Below are 27,221 nucleotides of genomic sequence, written 5' to 3' on the forward strand. Positions count from 1 at the left end.
GCGCCGGCACAGCCCGCCCGCCCGCGGCCTGCGGCCCCCCAGCGCCCGGCGCCTAGCTGAGCCTGTCCGGCACGCACTCGGCCCTCGGCTGGACTGCGAGGCGGCGGCTCGGCCCGGCCCTGCCGGCCTGGCAGCGAGCGCGTCCGGGCCGGCAGCGCTCTCAGCCCCGGGAGCTGCCCCGCGTTCCGGCCGGTGTGTGTGAGCCCGGTCCCTCAGCCCTGACCTCATGCGGGCGGTGACGGCTTTGTGCCATGTCAGCCGGGGCGCGTTGACGTTTCGCTTTTGTTCGAGCCMTCGGTGACTCTTAAAATAATCAGAAAAAGGCTCTTCGCTGGTCCCCTCCGTGTGGTTTCTGCGTTTCTCCAGATTTCAGTTACTTTTAGAAGATCTCAGAAAGCTCAGGGCTCTGATTCCTTCCCGCTACTKTGGGGAATGGAAGGACAGAGCTTTTCTGTGGATCTGTAACCGCAGCAGGTTGGAGCTGCATGAGCTTTGTCTCTCCGTAACCCGTCTCCTGATAGACACATCTCTGCTCACTCCCCTCTCTGGGAACTGTAATAAACCTTTCTCATTGGAATTTTGTTAGAGGAAACACAGTGCCTCTGTTGGTTTTATAATTATTGTGCATTGTTCTGACTGGTTCTTGAGCTAAGGCACCTTTCAGTATTTCCTATACGTGAAAACAACCACAAAGAACAAATCCGGCATTTTCCATAGAGGTTACCAAGTTTAATAACCMCAACTTTTGGGTTTAGCATCTCTTTTTGAGTTACAACAATTGGTCCCAGCTTTTCTGTGCACCTTGTGGAGCAAGAAACAAAGCTCTCAAGGCGTGTGTTCAGAATGGCCGGGTGTGCGAGCCTGGGGACTGCATGCAGTGCCTGCAGCTCGGCATCCAGGTGCTTGTTAGAGATTCTAAGTATCCACTGAGCCGTGTGGCTTCCTCTGAAAGTTACCCGGCTCCAGGAGGAAATATTTTACAGTAACACTGTGTCCGGACTCTCCTGTGAGAAGAAAGAAGACCAGAAGGTGGGGGGGTGGGGGCGGTGTCTGCACACAGACCTGACCTTGCATTGAGAAATCACATTCCTCCGTATTTTAAACCCATGGAGGGTCTTCTGTTAGGCTTTGGATTTTGGCTGGAAATCTYCTGGCGGTGCTCTCCAGCCATTCTCTCTGGAAGGCCTGTCCTTCCTTCTGTAGGATTTGGAGGAAGGAGTTGTTTACAACAGGCTTTGAGGTAATGCAGTAATTTTACATTATTCTAGTAGAAAAGTAGGTGTTTCTCAAAAATAAGGAACAACTGTGCATAGAGAAGCCAAAGAATTCCAGGTCCTTGTGTCAAAGTGTTGGCTGTTTCCATTTTTCAGTGGCTTAAATATTTGAAAATACGGGTTGTGGATGTAAATTCTGCTGAACYGCTCTAATGCCACTCTTTTTGCTGTCTTAGTATGACAAAGGTTCTTGCCATTGTGGGAGATGTTACATATTTCAACATGATAACTAAACCTTATATTTGCAGTGTATTTTGATTTTCTAGTACCACAGTGAATGCTTTCAAATGGAAGCTGGAGTTACAACCCAATTACACAGACTCACTAAATTTAATAGCTTTGCAGTGGCAAAGCGTTTGCTGCTGAAGGAATTGAAGAGTTAATGTGGCTGTAACAGTTTGATTGCATTGAGAATGGTGAAATTTTATAGGTCACTAGAGAACCTCTGAAGGGCAGAAGGCATGATGGGGGTGTCTGTTTCAAAATCATGTGGTCTCTGTTGAGAAACACATGGTGCAGGGAGGGTGTGAGGGAGCAGGAGGCTTGGTGGTGCGTAGGGCACTGAGCAGCAGTACTTGACCCTTGGTACTGCAAAAACTGGGTTCAAGCATAAACTATTTCCTTAAAGTGCAGCGGGAGCAGAAGGAAGGAGAGACAATGTGTAGGGCTGGGAAAAGATAAGGGCCAGGAGTGGAAGGAGAACGAGAAATAACCCCAGATAATCCCAAACTGAGGCAGGGAAGATGCTTCATCAGGCTCTAGGTGGGGTGCTTTCCATCTCCATCTCCATTTCCACCAGCCTGACAAGCACCTCCTTTGATTTACCGGAGCCATGGATATTTTGTGTTTTGTGTTGACACTTACAGACTCTACTGTCCCCTCTGGAGTGGGTCACTGATGTTCTTCAGCAGGAGCCACCCATTAGTAGCAGATAACTGAGTATTTCAGCCRTGTGGACAGCATGTTGCTGCACGGATAGCTGAAGATTTAGCTCAAGACGATGAAGAAAACTCAGATTGTCTTGTGTCCTGGCTGATTAGAGTGATGCTGCTGCAGTTTAAAGTTAATCTAAGATTTGAATTACACAGAAGGACAGTAGTGGAAGCTTTGCAGAGGTCCTGGAGCTGGGAATTTTTCTCAGTCCATTGGGCACTGAGCATCATTTTCCATCCAGTGGAACAGCATCCCATTTGCATGCTGAATAGCACATGAAAATTGCTGCTGTAGTAATCAAAAATAGAAACAAATACTGAATTTGCCATGGATATGTGGGAGYCCTGAAGCTGTAATGCAGCAAATAACCCTACTTTATGTATTTGGGGAAAAATAAAGGCAGCCAGTGCGTGTCACAGTGCTGTTGGCTTGAGAGCTGGGATGAGGGAGGGAGGGAGGCGCATAGGGGACTCTGCAGCTCATGAGAGCCATCGTCTTCCTGGAACTGAGACCAGTTGTCTGAGTGCCCTGAAGCATAGTCTAACCCTGTAGGCTTTGGCTTGGATTTGTGTGAAAATAGAAAAGTACAGGAGGTGAATGATACCTTGTCTGAATTAAGTTGTGTAAACCAATAATTTGGGACAGGAAGTTGCTTATGCTCAGTTGCAATTGTGGAAGTCCAAGCTTYAGGTCTGATATATGAAAGGGAGTCATCTAGTTTCTCCACCAAAAGGTGCATGCTATTGAAATCTCCAAATGGTATGCAAATAATTTTATAGTTTTTATTGCTTTGAAAATCAAATTACCCGCCAGGGCCATGCAGCWGGTGTAAGGTTGTGTTTCTCATTGTGGTTTCTGTGTGGTGCTCAGAGASACTTAAGAGTTAATCCTCTGTTCTGCATTTACAGAATTCTAGAATGGTTTGGGCTGGGGAGACTTTGAAGACTGTCTCATTCCAACTCCCTGCCATGCATGGCAAWGTGTTCCTTTGAAGGGTTTTTTGGGAGTGCTCTTCCCATCCCTGCAAAACATTGCTCTCCAGTTCTGTTGCATCCCCATTTTACCAGAAGGTCCTAAGCTGCTTATGTGGTTCTTAATGGCTGTAGTGACAGTAAATAACACTTGAAATTTGATTTTTCCAAAATCCCAGAGCAGCTCAAAACAAACTGCAATTTTTTGTGCAGTGAGGAAACTCTCAGCATAATCTTGATTTTAACCAAAGCTGTACCTACTTCTGTAATATGGAGATTAGTKTTTTGGTCGGGGAAAACAATCTTCTTGATACCCAGTGTCTACTATCAAATCATTACTTTGAAGCTGTTTTAGCTTCAATCCTTTCTTCATCCTTTGTGTAGTTTCAGAATTTTTAAAGCTTCACTGAGATTTCCATAAGCATTTATTAGATGTAAGAAGGAATAATATTGCAGAAGGTACAGTTTTCAGTCAAGCCTTAGTTCAGTGCTCATCACAAGAATTTCTGGGCTGGTTGTATTGGTGCTTAGGAAGCCCTGTGAGAATTTGGTGATAAAGGAGCACCTGTGGGGTGTGTCAGCCCAGAAAGGTCTGGTAGTGGTTAAATTCAGGTTTAAACAAAAAGCTTGTTGTAACATAGTGCACAGATTGCTGCTTGAAAATACATTTTTCRTAACTTTTGAAGGCAAGATCAAATACAGTGTCTTGTCAAGATGTTCCTGATTTTAAATAGTATCTCATTTTGTTTGCTGATTGCGTTGGTSGATCTTCGTGGAAAGTTATATACTGCAAAGCTCTGTCAGTATTCACAGTGTGYTTCCTCTAAATGGAAATATCCTTAAATATCCTAATGGGAAATTAGGAACTCAGCTAATGGGAATTGATTATTGTGCTGTGTAGACTGCAGCTTTCAAGAGAATTGCTGATTCCCAGTTCCCCCGTGCCTGGCAGCTGCCTTGTTTTGTATCTCGACGTGGTTAACTTAGCTGCTTATTCTGGTGTTATCATATTGCTTTTTAGAGCAGTCCTGAGCATCTCRGCAGTCAAATTCAGTTGGAATAAAACTGAATGGCTCAGCTGAGGTGTGTCCATTGCAGCTTGGCATGAGTTGTGGGCTTTCAGCAAACTTCATCAAACTTTAACAAACTGATGTTTCATTAAACCTACTGTCAGAGTACATCAGGATATCACTGCAAAAAGCCATGTATGATATAACAAGCTGTAWTTGTCTCCTTGTTGGAAACATTTGGGTTTTGGTGTTTTATGCTTGAGGGCTGTGGGAGTGCAGCAGACCAGTGTGAGGAGTGGTGGCCAGTTSTGTGTCAGTGTGAGTGACCAAAGGCTGCCTTGCTGGAGATGGATTTGTTTTTTTCTTTGTATTTAGGAAAGCATCAGCTCTAAACAAAACTCTTTCTGTACTGGAACACTTCACAGGGCTGTTTCTGTGGTTCCTTGGGGTCTACTAAGGTGTGTGCTCAGTCTCCAGCTCTCTGTCAGGTAACTTACTCTAATGGAAGCTGGAGTTAATGAACTAATGTTGATTGCTTATTTTCCTTAACCAAATTTGGTTTCATCCCATGTACACAATGGAAATGGAGACAGCAGCAGTTATTTTTACTTCTTCTTATAGCCCAGGCCAACCATCCTCAGTTTCTCACTGGATCTTGCTAGGGCAGTCTGTCTTTCCCAGTCCTTCTTTGGAGCAGTTAGGTGTTGTGGTGAGAGAYTCTCAGAAGGGAGAATTGGAGGAACAAAACCCCTCTGTTTCTTGCATTATGGAGTTCAGATGATTTTTCTTTCCTCCAATTCCCTACCCTTTAGCCAAAATGACCCTTACCCTGCTGGGCTAAGGCACAGGCACTCTGAATGGGGACTGGCTGCTGCACCTTGGAGGCTTCCTTAAAAGCAGCTTTTACAAGGCCTGGCATTTCCCATGTAGTCTTGGCCTTGCATTGGAGATAATCAGCCAGTTTGTAACAGGACTCAATTTTAGGCTTTGAAACATCATTTTATTAAAAAGGTGGAAAAGTACAACTAATGCAGTATCTGCTGTAGAAAGTGAAAATCTTTTTTAGTTTTGGCTTGCACAACAAACAKTGTTCAAATTTCCTATTTCAGATTTTGGTTTGACTCCTCAACTTGGTGTTTGGTCATGGTATTTAGGCAGGTGCATATAGGTGAAAACAGGTCACTGCTTATGATTTAGTCATCAGGCCTTCGACTTGGTGCTGCACTTCTTGAGTTACAATTATTAAAAAATACAAGAAGATACAAGAGGTTGAGAAGTGTTAGGTGACTATTAAAAACACTGGAAAACATATATGATTTGATTTRATGTAAATCCTCTTTCCTTCTCTCCAAGCTGCTGGCTTGGTGGAATTGCCAAGGCTATGACACAATACAGTTCCTAAAGCAATTTTGCTTTGCTGTCTCAATGGAAGACAACAAATCTCTGCTTTGTCCTTCTGAGTCTTCTTCCTTTTTCTGYTTCCCTGTTTGTTTTTGGGCAGTCCCCTTCCCCACTGGTGAGCAGGCAAGTATGTAAGCAGAAAATCTCCTTGAAAACCRTCCCTGGGCTGTGCGTATAAATTCCATTGATTTGAGGGGCGTTGTTTTGTTGTCCCAAAGCCATTTAGCTTTACTGCTGTGTTTTTATGATCCCAGGACCTGGAGTGCAGCTTGGTGAGCCCATGACCAGGAGCAGGGGCTRGGAATGGATTCACCTCCCTGTGTTGGCCACTTGCAGCAAGAATGTCTGTCTGAAGTGGTCCTGTGGGCTCAGAATGTGCTTCAGGAATGAGCTTAACCTGAGCCGGTTTAGGCACCTGCCCAGGATGAGCTGAGGGACATCCTGGCTGTGCCGATTTCTCTGTTCTGAAGATTAGTTTAATCTAGATGACTTTGTCCTAAGACTTAGATAAATACATTATTCTAGATAAAACTTGCCCTGTTTAGAAGAATAAAATGTAATTTCCAGCTAAAGGAAGCATTTAATTTTCTGCCTGCAATGAAAGTCTGACTTTCAAGTTCCTCAGGTTTTGCTTTCGAATCTGAATATAGTAACATGTGCTTTTTACATTGCTGAGGATAGCGTTTGGTGCAAAACTGCATATTAAAAAATTAAGCTATTCACTGTTATGTTCAGTATTTCTGTTACTTTACATCATTGTCTGATGAAATGTGATGATTTTCTTTCAGGATTCCRTATTTGGGAGTTGCTGTTTAACCATGTTTGCCAGTCTGGAATTACCTGAAGTCCTGTTGCGCACCACAGAATACTGAAGTTGTGAAATTTGTTTTGGTAGGTAAAATAAGCATATGATGATCTGAATATCTCTTGTTTTTATACATTCTCCCCCTGCCTGTGCTTGCTGTAGTGTGTGTTTGCAGGACTGGGCTGCCTCCAGAGCTGACTTCCTGCTCTGTTAGGGGTATTTGCCATCAGGTTTTGGCTGTTCCCAGACCTTCCTCCCAAGGAGAGCAGTTGAAATGCTTTAGTGGTGTCATCCATCTAACACCAGCATTTGAAATTTGAAATTACTGGAAACACCCCTGGTTAAGTTGTTTTAGTGGAAATTGTAGTGCATGTTTAAGTTCATTTTTAGGTATTCTCTCATATTATAACAGTGATTCTTAGCCGTGTTTAATTTCCTTGTGTTATATGACCCTTGCATAGAATTTGTTTATAAGTATTTTTGAAAACGATTTTATTTTTGCCCCAAATAATGATGTTATTTTAATCTTTGTATCATAGAATGGTTGTGGGTGTGCAGGTTTAACAAGCCTTAAGGTCACTATGCTGGGCAACAAATGAAACAGTTGTAGAAGGATAATATACAGTTAACAAATGTCCAGTAGAGACAGTATTGTGACCAGTGTTTCTGGGGTTTTGAGGTGATACACTTCAAATGTAGCCAGTGTGACTGCGTCTGAGTGCTTGTTACAGGTTAAAAGACAGCATCCTCTAAGCAGTGTTCTGGCCATGCTGAATCTCCTCTGCCCCCATYATAAAAATCTCTTCACATTTTTCTCACTGGCAGCTAAAACCAAGGAAGCAGAAAATATTCAAGTGGTTTTTTCCATTTTTTTTTGTTAGTAAGTTGCTTGAAAACTATTTTTCAGTGAGAGCAAAAGCAGTTTCTATCCTTTAGAAATTATGTTGCTATTACTATCCCAGACTTTTCCTCCTCACTTTCAGTTCTGATTTCCCCAAGGGATTTGACACYTTCTTTCTTTCTCTTCCCTGTTGCAGCTTTAAATAATGGTCAGTGTGAGGATGAGGACCCTGCTTAGTGCCAGCTTGTGCCATCTGCTACTGAAGGGACTCAATCCATCCTTTTTTTGCTCTCACCCTTTCCAATCTCTTCTGTAATTCACAAGAGTACTTTTTGAGATGTAGAGTAGGATTTTAGTACTTTTTGTTTGGTTTGGGAGAGTGCATGTTCTGGTGTGATATCAGCTGTGAAAATATTTATTTAGAATATATATAAACAGCTTGTAAATCAATAGTCTGTGACAGCAAACCTGGRACAGGTGACCAGACAAAGTCTTGTTTTGGTTTGTATTGCTCTGTATAGTGCAACAGAGGAGAAAGTAAGGCAAGGAATTTCAAGTTCTATTTAAGAGACAAATTGACAAAAGTTTGAAGCAGTTGAGTGAATCTTGGGATAAGAATGCCAAGATATCAGTTGTTTTTTTTTTCCTTTGTGTTTTCTTTCACCCCAGAGACCACTTGCAGGTACTCCAGAGCCTGCCAGCTTTCCCATGTTCAGCTGCTCCCCTGGTGACAACTGCCTGTTTCAGATTTTGCTCTAATCCAGTCTCTCCAGGGGACTGGATGGGATTTTCCAAGCTTTGCCCAGGCATGTGGTGCTGGATTTGTTGTGCAGGCTGCCTGTTGCTGTCAGGCTGCTGGTGGGGACAGCACAGGGCATGACAAAATGCCTTGGGGGGCTCCCTGTGGTGTGGGAYCCAGCTGTCCAGCAGCCCAGGTCTCAACTATGGCATCCTGTATCCTGTGAGAATTCATCCACTGAAAAGTCTCTGTTTTGCACATTTTAGTGGGTCAATTGTTTTATGCATATGCTGAGCTGCAGGCTCCAGCAGCCCAGGGTGTGCCCTGCATCCTTCAGGTTGGACACTGTGGTCTTCATGGGCTATCCCCTGCAACCCCCCATACCCATATAACAATGCAGAGGTGCATTTTGACCATCTGTTATTTGGCTCYTTATCCCCAGCTCTCTTACTTCAGGTAGGTATTTTTAATTATTAGACTGTACTGAATAAGACCAACTTTATAATAAAGAGGTGTAACATTGGTTTTGYTGCTGTAGCCAGTTCCAGGCCAGGTTTGAGAGTAAATGGTTGCCATGTGATAGCACAYATAGTTTCCAGAAACAATTGTATAATGGAAAATACAAATTTGGAAACTAAAGGAGCAGGTGCAGGGACAGGAAGGAGGCTGTGTGTGCTTTTGAARGGAGGATGATGGTCAGAGACCTTTTTGTGCTGCCAAGTGAGCATGGGTGCTTGAGTTCCTGAAGTGTGTAGTGGTTGTGCAGATTGGGTCAGGTGTGGTTCTTACTCACCAGAGGCCCTCTGTAGTTTGCTGGAAGTTCTGGTTCACAGGGATGTTGAATAACTGGTGTTTTACCTGCTTGTGCTTTTGCTGAAGACTTTCTGTGTTTGTGTGGAAGAGTGTTCAGGGAAGGTACCTGCTCATTAAAACCATGTGCTTGSTCAGGATTTAAGGAAGCCAACCCTATAACCATGAGATTACAAAAGTTGTTAGGATGCTGTGCAGCTGGGATTCATTTGCTGTGACATCGATGGTGTGCTATGCGCTGCCTGAAGAGGAAAATTCTGCACATCATCACTTTCTCCTGTCATACTTGAGATAAATGATCCCTGAGTATAGGGATGGACTAAATTCCATGTGTTTGAGAGAGAGGGAGGGCAGATGGATGTAGCAGAGCTCCTTTGAGGAGCATGAGGTGAAGAAAAAATGCCAAGGGATCTGTAGCTACATGTGCTGATCCAGGAGGTAAAATGTAAAGCCCGGTCTTGGTTTGTTTTCTTCACTCACAATATTCCTGCAGTCCTGTGATCTCTGAGTCAAGGGAAGCAAGGCCTGTGGTCCTTTGGGATTTAGCAAGCTTGACTTTAATAGTGTTTACAAAGTGCCATAACAAGTCCAGTCAGATTTTGGCACATTCAGGTGAGGTTGATGAAATTTAACATAAGATGTAATATTTGCATGAATTGTTTAAAAACCATGATTTCAGCAGTCTGGGAGTCTTCTGCTCTTTCATAGGGAAGATGGAGGCTTCAGACACTTCCATGCAAAAAAGATTTGAAATGTTCATCTTCTTGTAGATAAATTCTTATTTCTTTGGTGATAGGGATTGTCAGGTGTACTCATGTTTCTTGCTGCAGGTGCAACACCCCATCACCTTCATGTAATTGCACTTTTTTAACATGSTAGTGCCTGTCTTTTGAGGTGAGATTTCTTTCCCTAAAAAATTTACTCAAGATTTTCAGACAAATAATGTTCTATGTAATTTTCCTCAAAATATAGTGCATATAATTCACAGGATGCTTGCCTCATTCCTTGCACAGAACGGCTGTGCTTGGTCATTAGAAAGGCCATTYGTGTAGGACTCTCAGCTCCTCTCTCCCTGGAGTCAGTGAATGTGGAATGAAAGATGTAGGAATGCAGAAAGAGAAAGAGTGTTCTCCTATTGGTGTAAAGCCAGCTTGGGTAAGGACCTTCCCTCTCCAAKAAATGTTGTGAAAATCAGTTAAAATATGTTTTCAGAGATTTCTATTAATTGTGATTCTCATTTGCTGGGCATCTGAGATGAAACTGAAAAGTTTGACTTAAATGGAGGTGCCAGCCCCTCAGAGCTGTAATTTAGATACAGAGCCAAGCAGCAAGGAGTCTGGGGGGAGAAAGAAGATTTGTCTTTGTGTTCACCTGGTAATGAATTTTTAAAATTTATGTCTCTATTGCCCATCTTTAAAATTTCCACAGGAATGATAAGAATACGAAAGCACTATATAATAGGTCAGTGCCTGTGAAACATTTAATTGATTTTCGGATGCAGGACTACAGAAGAATTTGTGGGACAAAATTAACTCAATTTTTAATCTGAAATTTGAGAATGAAGTCTGGTGCTGCAGGATGAGAAAGTAACTCCATATAAAATAGGAGATTATTCCTTTGTGCCATTGGATTGCCTGGTGTGGGGTAGGGTTGCAAGGGAGAAAAAAACCTCTATTTTATAAATCTAGTGAATGTATGTATAGAGATCTGACCAAAAGCTGAGGGGGRTTTTGTGACTTCCAAGTCCCTGATTTTTCCTTTGTAATGCTGGTTTTAATTTGTGTTGGGAACTTGAACCTCTGCCAAAACCCCAGTCTGTATCCTGTTCAAGGGTACATTGTCCTGAGCTAAACCTTCTGGGTGGATTGTGCCAAATACCCACAGCTTTGGGGTTACTGGGTCTCGACACCAGTCTCCTGGCTGGTGAAAGGATTTGGTTTTCACAGTGGTGCTCTGGAACAGGTTCCTYTTTTGGCTGTTTGTACAGGTGGTTTGAATCTCTTAGCAATATTTGTAAAGTGCTGMGTGTTAGAACGGATGTCTCACCTGGAAAGGGTGGTGCCATTGCCCTCATGATGGAATTGGAAAATCTGTATCTTAACATTGGTGAGATCCACTGTAGGTTTAGGGAAAATTTTATGACAAATTGTATTCTGTAGCAACTTAGATAAATGTGTTATAATGTCAAAATTTATTTCAAAGTTTAGACATTTTATTAAGCAAAATTCATCAGGTGTGGGACTTGACTCGGTGAATTCMTTCTTATCTGAGCATGATGTGGGGGCMTGGGGAGAGCTGTGGGCTGTGACAYGGGGAGCAGATTTCASGTTGTTATGTGCCTAAGTAGCTGAAAACAGCTAAATCTTTACAAACGTTTAAAGTAGCCATAGTATGCCTGAGATTTCCCTGGGTGTGAGTRAAATATTTGTCAAATGCTACATTTYTCATGGTAAAAATGTGCTGTGGCTTTCCTACTGCTTTGCGCCTACTCCGTCTGCTGTCTCTAAAACCAAATGTGGTGGTTCTTCCTGTCATTCTGTAATTCAGCTGTTGCTGTGAGCTTTATAATTTCCTGGCTGTAAGGCACTGCAGCATTGGTACCAGGTGCTTGCTTGCCCCCTCTATGATATGGGGATGAGTGTAACTAATTTTCCTCTGATTTTTTATTCCCTGCCTTCCATTCTACCCATCTATCTTTTAGAACAACTGGAATACTTCTGAAGTCCCATGCAGCACAATTCTGTCAGGAAACCCCTTCTGTTTGTCTTTGTGGAGGAACAGCTTGGACACTGCCATGGCCACCATTTTCAGCCTCACACAGTTGGTCTCACAGAGCCCAGCACTGGGTCACCAGGTAGGTTTTTCTGTCAATGACCAAATATGCCACTGAAAGCAGTTGTTGATGTCTTTACACAATTATTATAATTCTTTTTTTTTTTTCCTTCAAAGCATCATCTTGACGTCTGACAGGCTCCCATTGTTGGAAACAATGGTTTTGGATGATCTCCCTAACTTAAAAGATACATGTGCCTCCTTGTACTCCTCAGCTATGGAAGACTTAGAGGTGGATTTTGATTCAGGGCTGGAGGAAGATGAACTGAAACAGGAGGCTGCTCCTGGGGATTCCACGATCTTTGTAGCTTTTAAAGGAAATATAAGTGACAGAGACTTTGAGCAGAARCTGGATACCATACTGGAGAATGTGCCTGGCCTTTTACACATGGGTAATGTACCTTATAATTTTTCAGGTGTCCTTCAAATGCTTATTTAGGTAGTCAGGGTACTTGCACAAAAAATAGATTATATTGGGTTTGAACTACTTAGTTTGGAATGGTATTTATTGGGGTTATTCTTAGTGAATTTGCAAGCTGTTCTTCTCAGAAATGCCAGCTCAAAGTGTCTGCAGTTGTTTTGTTGTTTAAAACRGATTTATTTAGCAAGTTCATTCATTCCTCTTCAGTTCCCACATTTTAACTGGATTTTTTCTCTTTCATGYCCCCCTTTACACATAACTGTGTTACATGAAAGTGAAACCAGGMTTGTCCACGAAGGAGATATGTTTTACTGCCCAAACAATCCAAGTTAAACTACTGCAGTTTATCTGAGAATGTGTTCACTCTCAAGTACCTGTGATGTTACCGCCTTTCTGCTGACCTACCCTACCTGATTGATTGATTGATTGATTGATTGATTGATTGATTGATTGATTGATTGAGTTGTGTTGGGGTATGGGGAGTACCCTCACATACCCTTGAATGCCCACCCAGCTCTGGGGACAGCTACATGGCAAGGGAGTGATGACAGCTTTTTTGGACATCTTTTACCAGCATGTCTAGATCTGGAAAAYGACATTTGTCCACTGAGCATCCTTGCAAAAGGCCTTATGCTAGTTTGGTAGCCCCAATTGTTTCCTTTAAGAGTGTTTTCTTTAACCTTTTGAGAAAAATAACACATTACTTCTGAATGATCAAACTGATGTTCTTTGTCACTTTATTCCTTTCTTTCTATTTTGTCCATGTAGTCAGCTGGCACTGGCGTCAGTTTGTGGGTCCTTGCTGTTTGTTGCTYGGGGAGATAAAAAAGCTCAGTAAGGACAAAAATATATGAAGAAATATCACAGTTTTGAGCTGTATCGTACAAACAGTTGGACATAGATGTAAACCAACAGATAGTTTAGCGGTGTGAAGGGATATGTGTAATACCACAGATGAATTGTGTACTTTTCAAATGGAAATAGATTCAGTTTATAGCTGCAGAGTCATATTTGTTATATAGAAGCATCTGTATGCTGTGTCTGCTACAAATATTAAAACCAAGATTAATAAACATGAGTCAGACCTCAGCTGAGAAAGCAAATTTTTAAAATCAATATCAAATGAAATTTAAAATTATCCATGTGAGAAGTTATTTTCACTGAGTCAGARCAAAATAAGATACTCCAAGTGTGAAGTTAGTAAATAACATGGGGTAATCTTGGGTAGATGCAGTGAAAAACGAGAAACTTGGGTAACAAATACATAGAAATACTGAAACTGATAATGCAATGTTCTATGTAAAACACTGGACCATTTGTAACAGAAAATATGGGACTGTTCAAACCTCCACAAAAGGGGATTTAAAAACTCCTCCTGCCATATTTCCAGCTAAAAGCAGATTTATAGGCAGAAATGAGGATGGATTTAATAATTCCATTACTGTAGGAGCAGGAGGTGCTGGGTGAGTTACTGGTGAAAAAAAGATTCCTAAATAGGAATGAGATGTTGGCATCTTTAAGTGACATGTTTTGCAGAATCCAAAAGTTAGCAAACATTTAGCAAACTGAGGTTACAGTGGAGGAGCTGGCTGATGAAAATTTGGGTCAATGCTTTCTGTTTTGAGAGGAACTTTCTTCACAGAAAWGTAGAAATTGGAAACTTATGAAGTTGTATCAGGATTGCTTTTTAAATTGGCCTTAACTGCATTTTGTAGCAGTCATTTAGGTAGGTATCACTTTGGATAATATATCCAAAATAAGTACCCAACCTTTTTGCTGTTACTTTGAAAACTAATCTATGTAGAAACACTCRTATGTAGAATAGGCTTTCAGAAAACCTTTAGGTAAATATTTTGCATGAATTTGACATGCTTTTTGGCAGTGGATTTGACATACTTACTAAGAAAACTAAATAATGAAGTAGAGATCAATGAAATATTGCTAGGACTCTTGTTGGCACTGGCCCTGTAAAAAAAAAAACCAAAAAAAACAAAAAAAAACCCACAAAAACAACAGATGGTTTCACAAGCATTTGTAGAGGAAATATCTCAAGAATTTAATTCCTGTAGTCAGTTTTTCCACACATTCATCTGATTCACAAATAACTTTTCTTTATCCCAAAGTGGGAGCCCCTCTACTATGGAGCCAGGCTGGGAGAGCTGGGGATGTTCAGGCTGGAGAAGAGAAGGGTCCGGGGGGACCTTAGATGATGTGAAAGGGGCTCCAAGAGAGCTAAGAGGGATTTTKGACAGGGGATGAAGGGACAGGACAAGGAGGAATGGCCTTAAGCTGAAGGAGTCTGGATTTTATATGGGATATTGGGAAGAAATTCTTCCCTGTAAGTAAAGTGAGGCCCTGGCATAGGTTGCCCAGAGAAGCTGTGGCTTCCCCATCCCTGGAAGTGTCCAAGACCAGGTTGGACGGGGCTTGGAGCACCCTGGGATAGTGGAAGGTGTCCCTGCCCATGGCAGGAAGGTCCCTTCCAACCCAAACCTAATGCCTATAATTGTATGAAACCTGTTTTATTAGGTATTTTCTCATCTTTCCAAAGTAGTTTATCCACAGAATATTTCTATGCTTCAGTAATACTGTCAAGTGATTTTGTTGTCTATTGCACTGTTTATCATTTGAGTAGGGGTTTTTTTCTGCTTATTTTTTGGAAAATCCCTGATGTGATTTGGCAGGTTTGGTCGCTGTACACCTGTGTTGGGAAAAGTCTCCTGTACCTGGGACTAAGCACTGGCAATTTTCAAAATCAAGTATTGTTACATTTTTTTTTCAACTTTTTAACCAGGTTGTTTCATCATATTTGTTTAAAAACTGCTTTTGCACTGACTGATTGTTTTTATGTTAAGAATCCAGCAAGTTAAAAGTGCAGAAGATAGAACCTTGGAACAGTGTTCGTGTGACCTTCAACATCCCCCGGGAAGCTGCTGAGCGGCTCCGAATCCTGGCTCAGAACAACAACCAACAGCTCCGAGACCTGGGCATTCTCTCAGTTCAGATWGAAGGTATTTCACACTGAATCTGCTTCCAAAGCTCAGGTTCAAGTAGACTCAAAAAGCCTTTTTGTGTATTTGCTTAATGTCACAAAACATTTAAGTTACTACTTTGGCWTTAATGAAAAAGGTAGCACAAGACTTTTATTCTTTCAAGAATAAAATTTACTAATAATAAAAATGGAAGCTGAAAATGCTCTGGGCATCAGGAACCCTCCTGAAAAATTGTTTTCTACATGTATTGATTTTCTATCCCTGTTGTTTCATTTGAGGCTTTCTTTAAGRCAAGTTTTCAGTGGATTTCACAGTTATAATATCCATTCTGGGCAATTGTCCAGGAGCTCCCTCAGGATAAAACCAAGGGTGTGTAATGCTTGTCATGGCATTTGTTTCTCTTAAAACTGGAATCTGGAAAGGTGGTGTGATGTGTAAGTGTCCTTCTAAAGTGCACAGTGGAGGTGGGTGAAGCCTGTTCTTCCTTGGCATCTCTTCAATGTCCTTTTGTAAATGTCTGTGTTCTCCTTTCTGTCCCTTCTGTTCACCCAATCTGTGCACTGCTTTAGGGGAAGGTGCTATCAACTTGGCTTTAGCCCAGAGCAGGAGCCAGGATGTGCGGATCAACGGGCCCCTGGGAGCCAGCAACGCCGTGCGCATGGACACAGGATTCCCCATGCAGGGGGGTCAAGGTAATTCCCCTCAGGGCTACTTTGTGCACTTCAGACAGTTAAAAATGTGTTACTGGACTAATGGAACTCYACTGGCTACAGCCACTGTTGTTTGCAGAATTCTAATTGCCATTTGAATTAATGTCTGTTCTTGTTCTGTGCTGTCAAACCATGTCCTATGTTACGTAAATAAATTATTGGCTGCGTTGTGTCCCACAAACATTGGAGTGATTTTTATGGGGCCAATTGATTTGTTTTGGAATATTTTGAGGGTGTGGTGGTTTCGGGTTTTGTTGGTTAGTTGGTTGGTTTGGTTTTTTTTGGTTTTTTTTACATAAAGCCTATTAAAGCAGATGAGTGTAGTGAATTCACTTTGAAATATGCGCAGATTTTCATAGTGTTCTGTTTGGATCCCTTTACGGAAATATGCATAAGCCTTTATTCAGTGTGCAATAAACTGACAGATTAAATCCATTAGAATTATGGGCAGGACAGGACACTGTCATTGTTACTCTTTATGTTTTGATAACCTTTTGAGATCTGATCATGAAGAAGGAATTTTTGTGGAGAGGTGTAATTTTATTAAACTATATTTTAGAGCATTGTATATACATAAGGAATTTTTAACTACAAAATTCGTATTTTACAAAGACTTTTTACAAAGAAAGCTACTATGTAATTTATTAAAGCAGCCAAATCATAAAGCAAAATAAATAAGTAATATTTTAGTAAATAGGATTTAAAGCAATTAAACCAGGAGCACTTTTGGTCAGTTTATCTAAGATGCATTTGTGTCTGTTGATGAGAAGAAACGGAAAGAACATTGCAGCTTTGTAGAAACCTGATTAAACAGTAGTGAAACCTTTGTCCTTAACAAAAAATGTAAAACGTTTAAAGAATGGCCCTATTCTCCATTGTGTTGTTCAGCACCTTCATTTCTTGTCTTCAGGTCAACAATATAACAGCAATATAACCAATAGGGCAACAATAATTTTATARAACTGCAGTCTATGGATGTGAAACATTGAATTTTTACCTCTTGCAACAGTTACTTTCTAGTAAAACCTGAGTTACATGTCCAGCTTTGATACAATCTTGTCACTTGGTACCTGCAGGGGCAAGTCAGGCTCACATTAATTCGTGAGTCAGTAGTGTTTCTTTTACACTCTCTTAAAAAATTTGGTGCCAAAGAAAGAGCTACAGCATGACCTAAATTTATTTGTTTGTTTTATACCAGAGAATCTGAGCTTTCCGACAGAGAGGTGTGTCCTCAGGTTATTTTGGACAAACGATTCTTGACGTCTAGAGAAATGTTTTATTGACAAATGTAACATTTTCTTGATAAATAAAAAAAAAAWTAATACTTCTGTACGTAAAAACTGCAAGACTTTATAATTTCTGTTTTTATTTTTTAAGGTTTCATAAGAATGAGCAATGCTGCAGCTATCATGATGTCCCAGAGTGGAAATGTGCCCTCCTCTGTGGTGGCAAGTGGTGCTAGTGCTGAGCTGCAGCCACGAGCRCCTCGGCCTTCCTCACAGCCAGGTGGTAAAATTTAGTCATAGTTCTGATCTGAAAGTGTTCTTGAATTTTGATTCTTCAGCGCATAGACTTGAGTGCGTACTCATGAGAGTACTCCAGAACTGTCCTGGAGCATTTTCCCTGCCCTTCTGGGAGCTACTCGTTCTGTGAAAACCTCCCTGCCCCTTTAATCTGTWAATTCTTTTTCAAATAATTTGGTTGCCTGATAGGTCACCAGCTTGCCGGTATTTTGTTCAAACGTGTTGAGCAGTGGCAGTGGTATTTTTRCAGTTGAACTGTTGTGACTGAGCTTTGTGTTTAGCTGAAGGYAGGAGAGGGATTAATTCAGTGTGGCAGGAATGTTTCTGTGCTCTTATTTTCCCGCTTTGCAGGAAGGGTGGATAACTGGAAGTTTAAGGATTGGGGGGTCTGGCAGATGTGGATGTTTAGGGTTTATTCTTCACAGGCTCCCCAGGCCATGGTCATGGCCATGGCACCAAGCCTGACAGAGTTCAGGGAGTGCCTGGATGATGCTCATAGTCCTGTGGTTTGATTTTAGGTGGTCCTGCCAGGAGCAGGCGTTTGGACTCAATGGTCCTTCCAGCTGAGATACTCCATGATTCTAAGTGTAGAGAAGGCTCACATTAGTCTGTAGCACTGTGGAGCTATTGTGCTTTATTTTAGAGGGTATAAATTGTTAAGACCTGGCTTCTCTGAAGCATGAATTTCAATGCAGAGTAATCAAAYGGAAGCTAGCAATTTAGCCTTTCTTGTTTGGGGATGTGTTTTGTCTRCAGTAGGTTATTTGTTTTTTCACTTTTCTTTGCTATTTTAATAGATGCAATGGACCCACTCTTATCTGGGCTAAATATCCAACAGCAAAATCATCCATCTGGATCTTTAGCTCCTCAGCTCCATTCAATGCAGTCAGTTCCTGTAAACAGGCAGATGAATTCAGCCAACTTTCAGCAGCTACAGCAGCAGCAGCAGTTGCAGAATCGGCCTCCCCAGCCACATCAGCAGCCACAGCAGGGTATTCGACCTTCATTCACTTCACCAGCACAGGTTCCAATTCCCCCTGGCTGGAACCAGCTTCCTTCTGGAGCACTTCAGCCTCCTCCAACCCAGGGAGCACTGGGTACATTGACAGTAAACCAGGGTTGGAAAAAGGCCCCGTTGGCTGGACAAATGCAGCAGCAGCTCCAAGCAAGACCATCTCTAGCAACAGTACAAACTCCTACTCATCCTCCACCTCCATATCCTTTTGGAAGCCAGCAGGCTTCCCAGGCTCACTCAAACTTTCCCCAAATGAGCAATCCCGGCCAGTTTACTGCTCCTCAAATGAAAAGCCTTCAGGGAGGGCCCTCACGGGTTCCTACGCCACTACAGCAACCTCACCTGACCAACAAGTCTCCTGCTTCTTCTCCCTCCTCCTTCCAGCAGGGTTCTCCTGCCTCATCTCCAACCGTTAACCAGACGCAGCAGCAGCTGGGACCAAGGCCTCCCCAGAGTAGCACGCTTCCCCAGGGATTCCAGCAGCCTGTCAGTTCTCCTAGTCATAATCCTATGGTGCAACAGGGGAATGTACCCCCCAACTACATGGTGATGCAACAGCAAAACCAAGGTCCACAAGGTTTACACCCTGGTTTAGGAGGTAAGAAGTACTGAGACCTTCTTTTATTTTAAAATGAAAAGAAACATGAAGTGGCTAGAACCAATGTTGCTGTTAGTTCTGAGAAGATCCGTTATGAGAGAATAAAGGCAGAGATGGAATATGAKGTGGGTATTGGTGAATGTGCATCAGCATCACTTGGTTCCTTACTCTGTCTCTGCCCTGCAGTGTCACAGAGATGCCCCAAGGGGCGGCTCTGGGCTGCTGCAAGGAGGAGTTGCTATGTGCATTGCTGTTGTTATTGCCAGTCATCCTCTTGACAGCTCTTCTGTTGCCTTTAAGCAAGTTTAAGWCGTTCAGAGATGGGGGCAGAGGGTGTTTAGGTTTAGGGTTGAGGAAAGGGGAGGATTTTTTTGAGACAGAGTGTAATGAAAACAAACATTTTCTTTCTTCAGATTCCTCTGTCACCATTTACTTTTTTTACTACAGCCGTTAAGCACTGTTCTGCATCTTCCTTTCCAAACTGTGAATGTTTCTTCTTGACCCTGTCTTTGTCACCAGTTTCTTCCATTTAAAGAGGGAAGAGCTATTACTCCATGTTGTTGTGCCCTCTATCCTAAAATTGAGAGGTTTAAGGGATGTTCTAATTTCTCGTTTGGCTGTGTTGTCTTTAGTTTTCTCTTTGGACCAATGCACTCACATCTTTTCCTTACTGTTCTTAGAGTTCTTCTCTAACAAGGAAGACATTTCYTTTATCAGTCCCAGGATCTCTTTTGTGTCCTTCGGTGTGTTTTTCCCCTTGAACCCTTTGTATTTCCATGCAGACTTGTCATGCTTCTCTTCTTTCATTCATTTGTTTGTCTTCCTCTTGGATGGCTGATCTCAGGTCCCATACACAAGTTCTTGCTTAAACTAAGTCTTTGAAATAATTTTTTGATGTACTTASAAAATATGGGCCATCTTCTTTTTCCACCTACACACACATAAATATATTCCAKTTTCTTGCATTCTCATGTTATATGTCCACAAACTGTAAGGAATTCCTGTTTCTGATCTGGATAAGCTTCTTGTTTTCATTGTTTGTACCATGGGTCTCATTTGAATTCAGATGAATTGGGTCCATTTCAGTGTTCTCCTAGGATCTGCCAGTGCCCTACACTTGGTGCATCTTATTTTGTCTCCATTTGGAAGCAGTTATTCATTATTTGTTATAGCTACATTTCCCTATAGTTTTGTCTCACTAGCCATATGTCACCATCAGAAATCTTAGCCATGACTTTTATCTAGTATAATCTCCRTGTTCTCCTTCCTTCCTAAATAAACTGCTAGAGACAAACCCCTACTTTTTTGAGTTTAAAACAACACCACAAATAAGCTATCAAAATATTATTTGGTCTCATTGTAGATGTTTTTGCTAGAATCAGCAATCCTGCTGTGAGCTGTATCCTCATCTGATTTTAAAAGACAGGATTCCTTGGTTTCAGCAAAGCTGTGTTGCTCCCACTGCTGAGATTTTTGCCTGATTTCTGTTCACACTCATTCTTTGCTGCAATTTGTATGTTAATTTGTCATTATAGATCTCTCAATTTTTAAGCGACCTTGCATTCAAAAGTTTTGTGTAAATGAGTGCATTCAAACACTTTGTATTTCACAGTCAATTTAGCAAATCAGAATTTATATTAGATTTGGAATAAGGCAAGCTAACATTTTCTRTTCTTCTTGGTTCAGGCATTCCTATCTGCAAAACTTCCCTGAACGTTTWGCAGAACTAAAACCAGAGTCCAGTGATGTGGTGTTTCAAGAAGTCTATTTCTGTGTTTGCAGATGTATTTGGTGTTTGACCTGTAGACCTGTAAGCTAAAATATTAATTACAACCTGAGACCAGATAATWAGCACAAGCAGTACAATTAGATGTGCAAGAAAGCTGTAACTGTGGAAGTCACATTCAGGCACTGTGTCAGAAAATAAAAGGGAGTGATGGGCAAGGTTGCTTCTAAGTCTGAGGCTTTGTGTGTTTGAGAGTGCGTTAAAAAGAAATGGGTTCCCTGAAATCCATCCATGCTGCTGTTAACATTSGCAGGTAGAGGGGAGGTTTTTCTCTGTCCCAGGGCAGCAGTGCTGTTTGGATGTGCCAGGTGGTTGTGCCAGCTAAGGGCCTGACAGAATTCCTTGGTCTTGCAGCAGGAATAGCAGAGTTACGTGAGTGAGCAGTGGGTCTGGATGTGCTGAACCATGAGGTTCCTCAGACCTCTCTGGGATGAGAAGACCCTTCAAATGTGTGTGCACCCAGCAGCACTGATAACGAGTGTGTGCCTGGTGTGATACTGTCAGAGTTGGTGAGAGGAGCACATCACTAACAAAAATGCCAGTTATTTGTGTTTCTGTCACTTAAGGGCCTGATAGGAGCTGAGATGCAGTAGAGCAGAAACCAACAAACCACATAACTTTAATTTCTAGTTTCTAAAGAGAGAAACATGACTCTTCACCTTCTCTGGGCAGTAGGTTTTGTACTTAAATTACAGTTTGAAATTAGTCATARTAATTTGTTAGACAGAATTATTGTACAGGTAAGAAGTCTAAATGTCTTCAGTGGGTTTTGCCAATATATGGCAAAAAAACATTTTCTGCCTAAATGTGTCTGTATGACAGCACATAATATTCTTCAATTATAGATTTAGTCTATTTTTTCCTTCCTGTTTTCCATACTTACTAATCAGAAAATTCTCATGTTCAGGAATGCCCAAGCGGCTCCCACTGGGGTTCCCAGCAGGCCAGGCTAACCAGAACTTCCTGCAAGGTCAGGTGCCTTCCACAGCTCCAGGAACACCAGGGAACAGCGGAGCACCGCAGCTGCAAGCCAGCCAGAACGTGCAGCACACAGGTCTGACTGCAGTGGGCCGTTCCTCAGCATTTKTTATTTTCCATTTGTAGCACACGATGCCTTTTCCTGTGTCACTCTGATCCCAAACCATTAAACTCTTGCCATTCACAGGGAGCTGCTGGCTGGGGCTGCAGCRGCACTCTGGGTGCAGTGCTGGATAAGGAAAAGAAAAGGAWAAGGCCGCTCCTGATTCTCAAATAACCCAACTATTATTGATGAGAACTGTGGGTCTGGGCTCCAGACATAGCTGTTAAGAAATTGAATGGAATGTAGCAYTGAAATTTGGAGGTGAGGGGCAATAAAGATACAACACAAAAGGAACTGCTCCAGAAAATAAAAAAGTGTAATTATCTCAGAAGCAGAATAGCAAAACAATCTTTTTCTACTTTGAAAACATTTATCATTACTTCCTTCAAAAGTTTTGTAAGTTCTGCATACAATGTGAAAATGAAATCTTTAGTTCACAAATGTTTCCATTTAGCAATTCAGTTATTAGTCTTTTGACTGGATTACAGATACCCTGATAATGTCATTTCATCAGTAATCTGTGTGCATTTATTCTTTAACCCGTTATAAAATAACTTCAGGGTTATTTTATAAGCTTATTTGGTTAGGAATTATTCTTCTGAGTTAGGTGACATTATGGAAGATTTTCAAACTTGGGTACAGGTAATGATTAAAATTAAGTTTCTGTTCTGTCTTCTGTAGTGAGTACAAGAGAAGTACCAATCTGAGTGTTTATTTTGAGATGTATGATGTTGTTTTGACAACTAACATGTATCTATAGCATCAAACACTGCATCCCAGAMCTGCAAATATGAGATACTCCAGTTCATTGGAAAAGGGAGGAAAATTGGAGCACTCAGCATCAAAAGGTGTGAAAACTCTTACACCACTACAATTAGTTTCTTATTGGTATTTTGTTTTTATTTTCTTAAGGTGGTCAAGGATCTGGACCTCCTCAAACTCAGATGCAAACAGCACATGGCCCACCAAATATGATGCAGACCAGTCTAATGGGACTTCATGGAAATATTAACAACCAGCAGGCCGGTGCTAGTGGGGTGCCACAGGTTAACATGGGCAACATGCAGGGACAGCCTCAGCAAGGACCACAGTCCCAGCTTATGGGCATGCATCAGCAAATCGTATCCTCYCAAGGACAGATGGTGAACATTCAGGCTCAGGGATCGCTGAACCCTCAAAACCAGATGATACTTTCTAGAACTCAGCTCATGCCACAAGGCCAAATGATGGTGACTCCACAAAACCAAAATCTTGGTCCCTCTCCCCAAAGGATGACCCCACCCAAACAGATGATTCCCCARCAGGGGCAGCAGATGATGTCCACACACAATCAGATGATGGGACCTCAGGGCCAGGTCTTACTACAGCAAAACTCTATGATGGAACAGATGATGACCACTCAAATGCAAGGAAATAAACAGTCTTTTAATACTCAAAACCAGTCCAATGTTATGACGGGGCCAGCTCAAWTGATGAGAGGACCAACCCCAAACATGCAAGGAAACATGGTGCAGTTCACTGGGCAGATGATGGCACAGCAAGGCCCCGTGAATGGGAATCCTTCTCAGGTGATGGGAATTCAAGGGCAAGTTTTAAGACCCACTGGACCTGGTCCTCACATCTCTCAGCAACTTGGGGATACTGCTACCACGACAAACAATGATGTGAACTTGACACAGATGTTACCTGAGGTTCCTGTCCAACAGCCAAACATGGTGCCTTCTCACATGCAAGGAATGCAAGGAAACAACAATGCTTCAGGGAGTCATTTCTCTGGCCATGGGCTGCCTTTCAATACAGGGTTTAGTGGAACTCCCAATGGGAATCAGGTTTCCTGTGGGCAGAATCCTGTGTTTCCTGTCAATAAAGATGTGACGCTCACAAGTCCGCTCTTGGTTAACCTTCTGCAGAGTGATATCTCAGCAGGGCACTTTGGTGTGAACAACAAACAGAATAACCAGAATGCCAACAAGCCAAAGAAGAAGAAGCCTCCAAGGAAGAAGAAAAATAATCAACAGCTAGAACAAACAATGTAGGTTTAATATTACAGAGTTTTTTATAAGGGGTGTGAAGAAGCTCCACAGGCACCTTGTTAATATTTTATGGCCAAGTAATGGGTGAGAAAGGACCTGTATTTAATTCATGTTGTAGCAATTTCCCTCAAGAGACTGTCATTGGAATGTTTGTTCAAAATTAAAAATAACATGCAAATACCCAAACTCAATTATAAACCAAATTTTACCAGCACTGCTCCTTACCCTTACTGGGTGAAGGAAGTTTAGCATGTGGCCCATGGTGCCACAGCCCTTGGAAGTGGAGGCTGCCTTTATTAAGCAGTCTTGACAGCCACAATCAAAGGGTGGGAAGTACGTTCAGAACTGGAAGCCTCTGTGTAATATGTGCAGTAGAGATTTTGGGGGGTTGTTTCCTGAATTATGTGTATCTCCTGACACATTTCTGCCTGGAACTGAGCTGGACTTCTCTCTTAGTTGAAGCTGCAGCTAGAATTTAGAGGSAGGCATCTGGTATTTTCTGGGTTTGAGGCTAACAAGTCCAAGCAATGCTGGTCTTCCTGACCTAGCAGAGATTAGGAAGGATAAAAGCCCCGCAACTCCTGAGAGGGAGGAGGCAAATGGAAAAGATTGAAAGATAATGAATGAATGTGTCCTTTTAATGAAAACTGCAGAATCTCTTCTTCCCTCTTTGGCCAGCATGTTCTTCCTTGGCCAGCTGTCCTGTAACAATTTGCCATTGACAGYCCAATAACTGCCACCCAGCACAGGAGGGTAGTTCCTGCTGCTCTGCCATTGTTCAGCTCAAATAGTGCAGGCAGATATGCCTTATCTAATTATCCTGATGCTGCAGATGAGCCCCAGGGGCATTGACAGGAATCCACCTGATGAAACTTCAGAGRATTTTTTTTTTCAATCAGGACAAAMAAGAAAAATGAAAAAACTTTGCACAGAAAATTGTAACACAGAAATAGCCAAATATCAAAATTAAATTCTTAAAAMCAAGTAAAAAGGTGGCAATAGCRCATTAAGTTCCTGGTGTGGCTCTGGTTCCACCAGTCTGGCTCCTTAATCATTATGCCTTTAACCTGAAGTTTATGCTGCCATTCCTAAGGACACATGTTCAGTTCAGTACAAAGTGAAGATGGCATCAAGTACTGAGGAACTGTTCAGTATYTTACTTTTTCCCTTGGTTATTCAGTGTCTAGCCTCAGCCTGCATTTTCTGCACAGTGTCAAGATTCCTTCGTGAAGGTGGAATTCATAATCTCATGGACATTTTAATTGTGGACTGAAACAACTCACATCATTTATAGCAAGTGAACTTTTGTGACAATCATTAATTGGCTTAACTAGAACAAAAATAAATGCAGAAATGTTGTAAGGTACAGCAAAGCATGCTAATAGGCCTTGGAAAATAGTTTTTCAAGCCTCTGTTATATAGTTATATGCAGTCATGGTATGGCTTGTCAGGTCCTCACTGCTGCTCTGTGATCTCAGATTACAGCTGGAGGAGGACACAGCCTGTGGCCAGATGTGGAAACCTGGCTAAAGTCAGTTGGTTCTGGTCAAGTGTGGCCAGTCTGCAGCTTTGGGGTGACTTAGAAACCTAACACAGACACCAGTTCCTCCAGTCCAGATAGATTCCAAAAAACCAATGGTAACCGCTGCCATAGCGAGTGCCTTGCTGTAGAAGTGACAGAGGATKCAGAGGGAGCAGATGAGTTGGCACCATCTTCTGAAAAAAAATACATTCATCATTAAAGAAAACTGTTCTTAGGATTTTGTTTTCATTGGTCTTATTGATGAGCACCCAGCCTCAGTCTGGCCTGGGAATATCAATAAATGGGTCTAAAAAGCTCTTCCTCTGAGCTTACAAAGCCTCAACAGACTATTTGCTTATTAAAAAGTTTTCACAGTAGAAATTGAAATTAAAGCTTTTTTAATGAGCTATGACACTCAATTCCAGCACCTAAATAAGGCTTTGGATCAGATTTTGGTGCAATTAACAAAGGAACCAGAATGTTGTTCTGATGTGGATAAGCGTTTTGGTTCTACATGGGCTATATAAAACACTTGATCCTTGCAGAAGCACTAAGAAGGAGCTTTTKTTACAAAAGTTCCTGAGTTTATTCTCCAGCAAAAGGAAGGAGACTGCAGTGAAAGCTGGCTCTAAGACCTTCCTGCCTCCCTTGCTCTCAGCTTCCCTCACATTGTTAGGCAAGCTCAGCATTTTCCTGTCTTGGAATTGGCAGGAATTAAATCYGATTTGGATCACTTTTGCTTGCATCAGAAGCAAGTAGGATGCTTTTCATCTCAGCTTCCTCTCTGTCATTCTTCCTCAGAAATTTTAGAATTCAGAGTAGCAAACCTTGTGGAGAAATGCAGCTAGTTGGATAAAAACACTAAAAATAAATAATTTCTGAGAAATAATGATATAGTAACAAAAGTACAATTAATAATATGGATTGCAGACTGAGMTGTGTTGGAATGTAAGTAGGATAAGTGGGCTATTGGAAGTGTTTATTCTGCTGAGTCTGAAATAGTTTCAAGGATTTGCCTAATTGAACAACTTTGCATTGGAATGAAACCCAGGACATTTTGGTTGTTTTTAAAAATRTTTGCATCTGTCTGCTTAACCTGAAGACTGTGGGTAATGGGATATAAACTGAGGAACAAGATGCTAGATGAAGTGAGATTGTGGATAAAATAGGTTGGTTAATTCTATTAAATCCATGCACAAGCATGCAGTTGTTTAAAGTTTCCCTGTGCACAGACCGTGAACACCCTGTGCAGTGGTAGAACAGAAATAATCCACCATGGAAGGTCATTCCCAGTGCTGCCGCTCAGGTTTGCAGTGTCCAGAGCAGGTGGTGACAGCACTGCAGGACAAAGAGGCTTTTCCCAGCCAGACTCGAGGGTTTCACTGCAGGTATGGGTGCCCCTGGCAGAGCTGGAAAATGCCCTCCCTCAGCAGCAGGGGAGGAGCCTCTGCACAGCAGAGCTGCTGCTCCTGGGCCGGGCTGGCTCTGCCACACCTGGGCTGTCACAGTATGTTTGCTGTCCTTAGGCTGCAGCTGCCACCTGTTTTGGTTTGCTTGGTTTAGGTTTTCCTGGAGCTCTCTCTTCACACTGATGAGGGATTTGTGTCTGAAGATGGTACCTCAGAGGGCAGCTGCTGGAGCAGAGGTGCTGCTGATRGCAATCCATACTGTACCTGAAGTGCAATTACTTTTTAATTTTTTTTTTTTTTTTTGCATCTAGAGCAATAGAAAAGAATAAATATGGACTATTTTGTCCCTCACAAAACATCTTGTTATTCATATTCTGTTTACTTTTCATGAGTGGTAGCTGCTGAACATGCCCAGTGATTTTCAGCTGTATTTAAGATTCAGTTGATGTTTAAATTTTTCAGTAATGACAAAAGCAGCCTTTGCTACCATGGCTGCTCTTTGCTGGCAAACAAA

At 41.9% G+C, this 27,221-nt stretch overlaps 1 protein-coding gene across 6 annotated transcripts in view; it reads left to right on the forward strand.

Moving 5' to 3' along the window:
* Positions 1–11,486: 11,486 nt before the first annotated feature.
* Positions 11,487–27,221, forward strand: part of NCOA6 (nuclear receptor coactivator 6) — a 31,593-nt gene continuing 15,858 nt past the window's right edge. For 5 of the 6 annotated variants that reach the window (XR_008966044.1, XM_057376678.1, XM_057376679.1 and 2 more), the window contains exons 1-8: positions 11,580–11,638; positions 11,734–12,008; positions 14,893–15,048; positions 15,600–15,722; positions 17,118–17,246; positions 18,061–18,876; positions 21,570–21,716; positions 22,656–23,775. Coding sequence is in view for 5 of the 6 variants with exons in the window: in XM_057376678.1 (XP_057232661.1) it covers positions 11,774–12,008; positions 14,893–15,048; positions 15,600–15,722; positions 17,118–17,246; positions 18,061–18,876; positions 21,570–21,716; positions 22,656–23,775 (2,726 nt within the window). In the remaining variant the exon portion in view is untranslated. Of the gene's footprint in view, positions 11,639–11,733; positions 12,009–14,892; positions 15,049–15,599; positions 15,723–17,117; positions 17,247–18,060; positions 18,877–21,569; positions 21,717–22,655; positions 23,776–27,221 lie in introns of all 6 variants that reach the window. The other variant, XM_057376682.1, reaches the window with a different exon arrangement.

The sequence above is a fragment of the Malurus melanocephalus genome, unplaced genomic scaffold, assembly GCF_030028575.1.
Source record: "Malurus melanocephalus ecotype Western Australia unplaced genomic scaffold, MMel_1.1 scaffold_287, whole genome shotgun sequence".
Lineage (NCBI taxonomy): Eukaryota > Metazoa > Chordata > Aves > Passeriformes > Maluridae > Malurus > Malurus melanocephalus.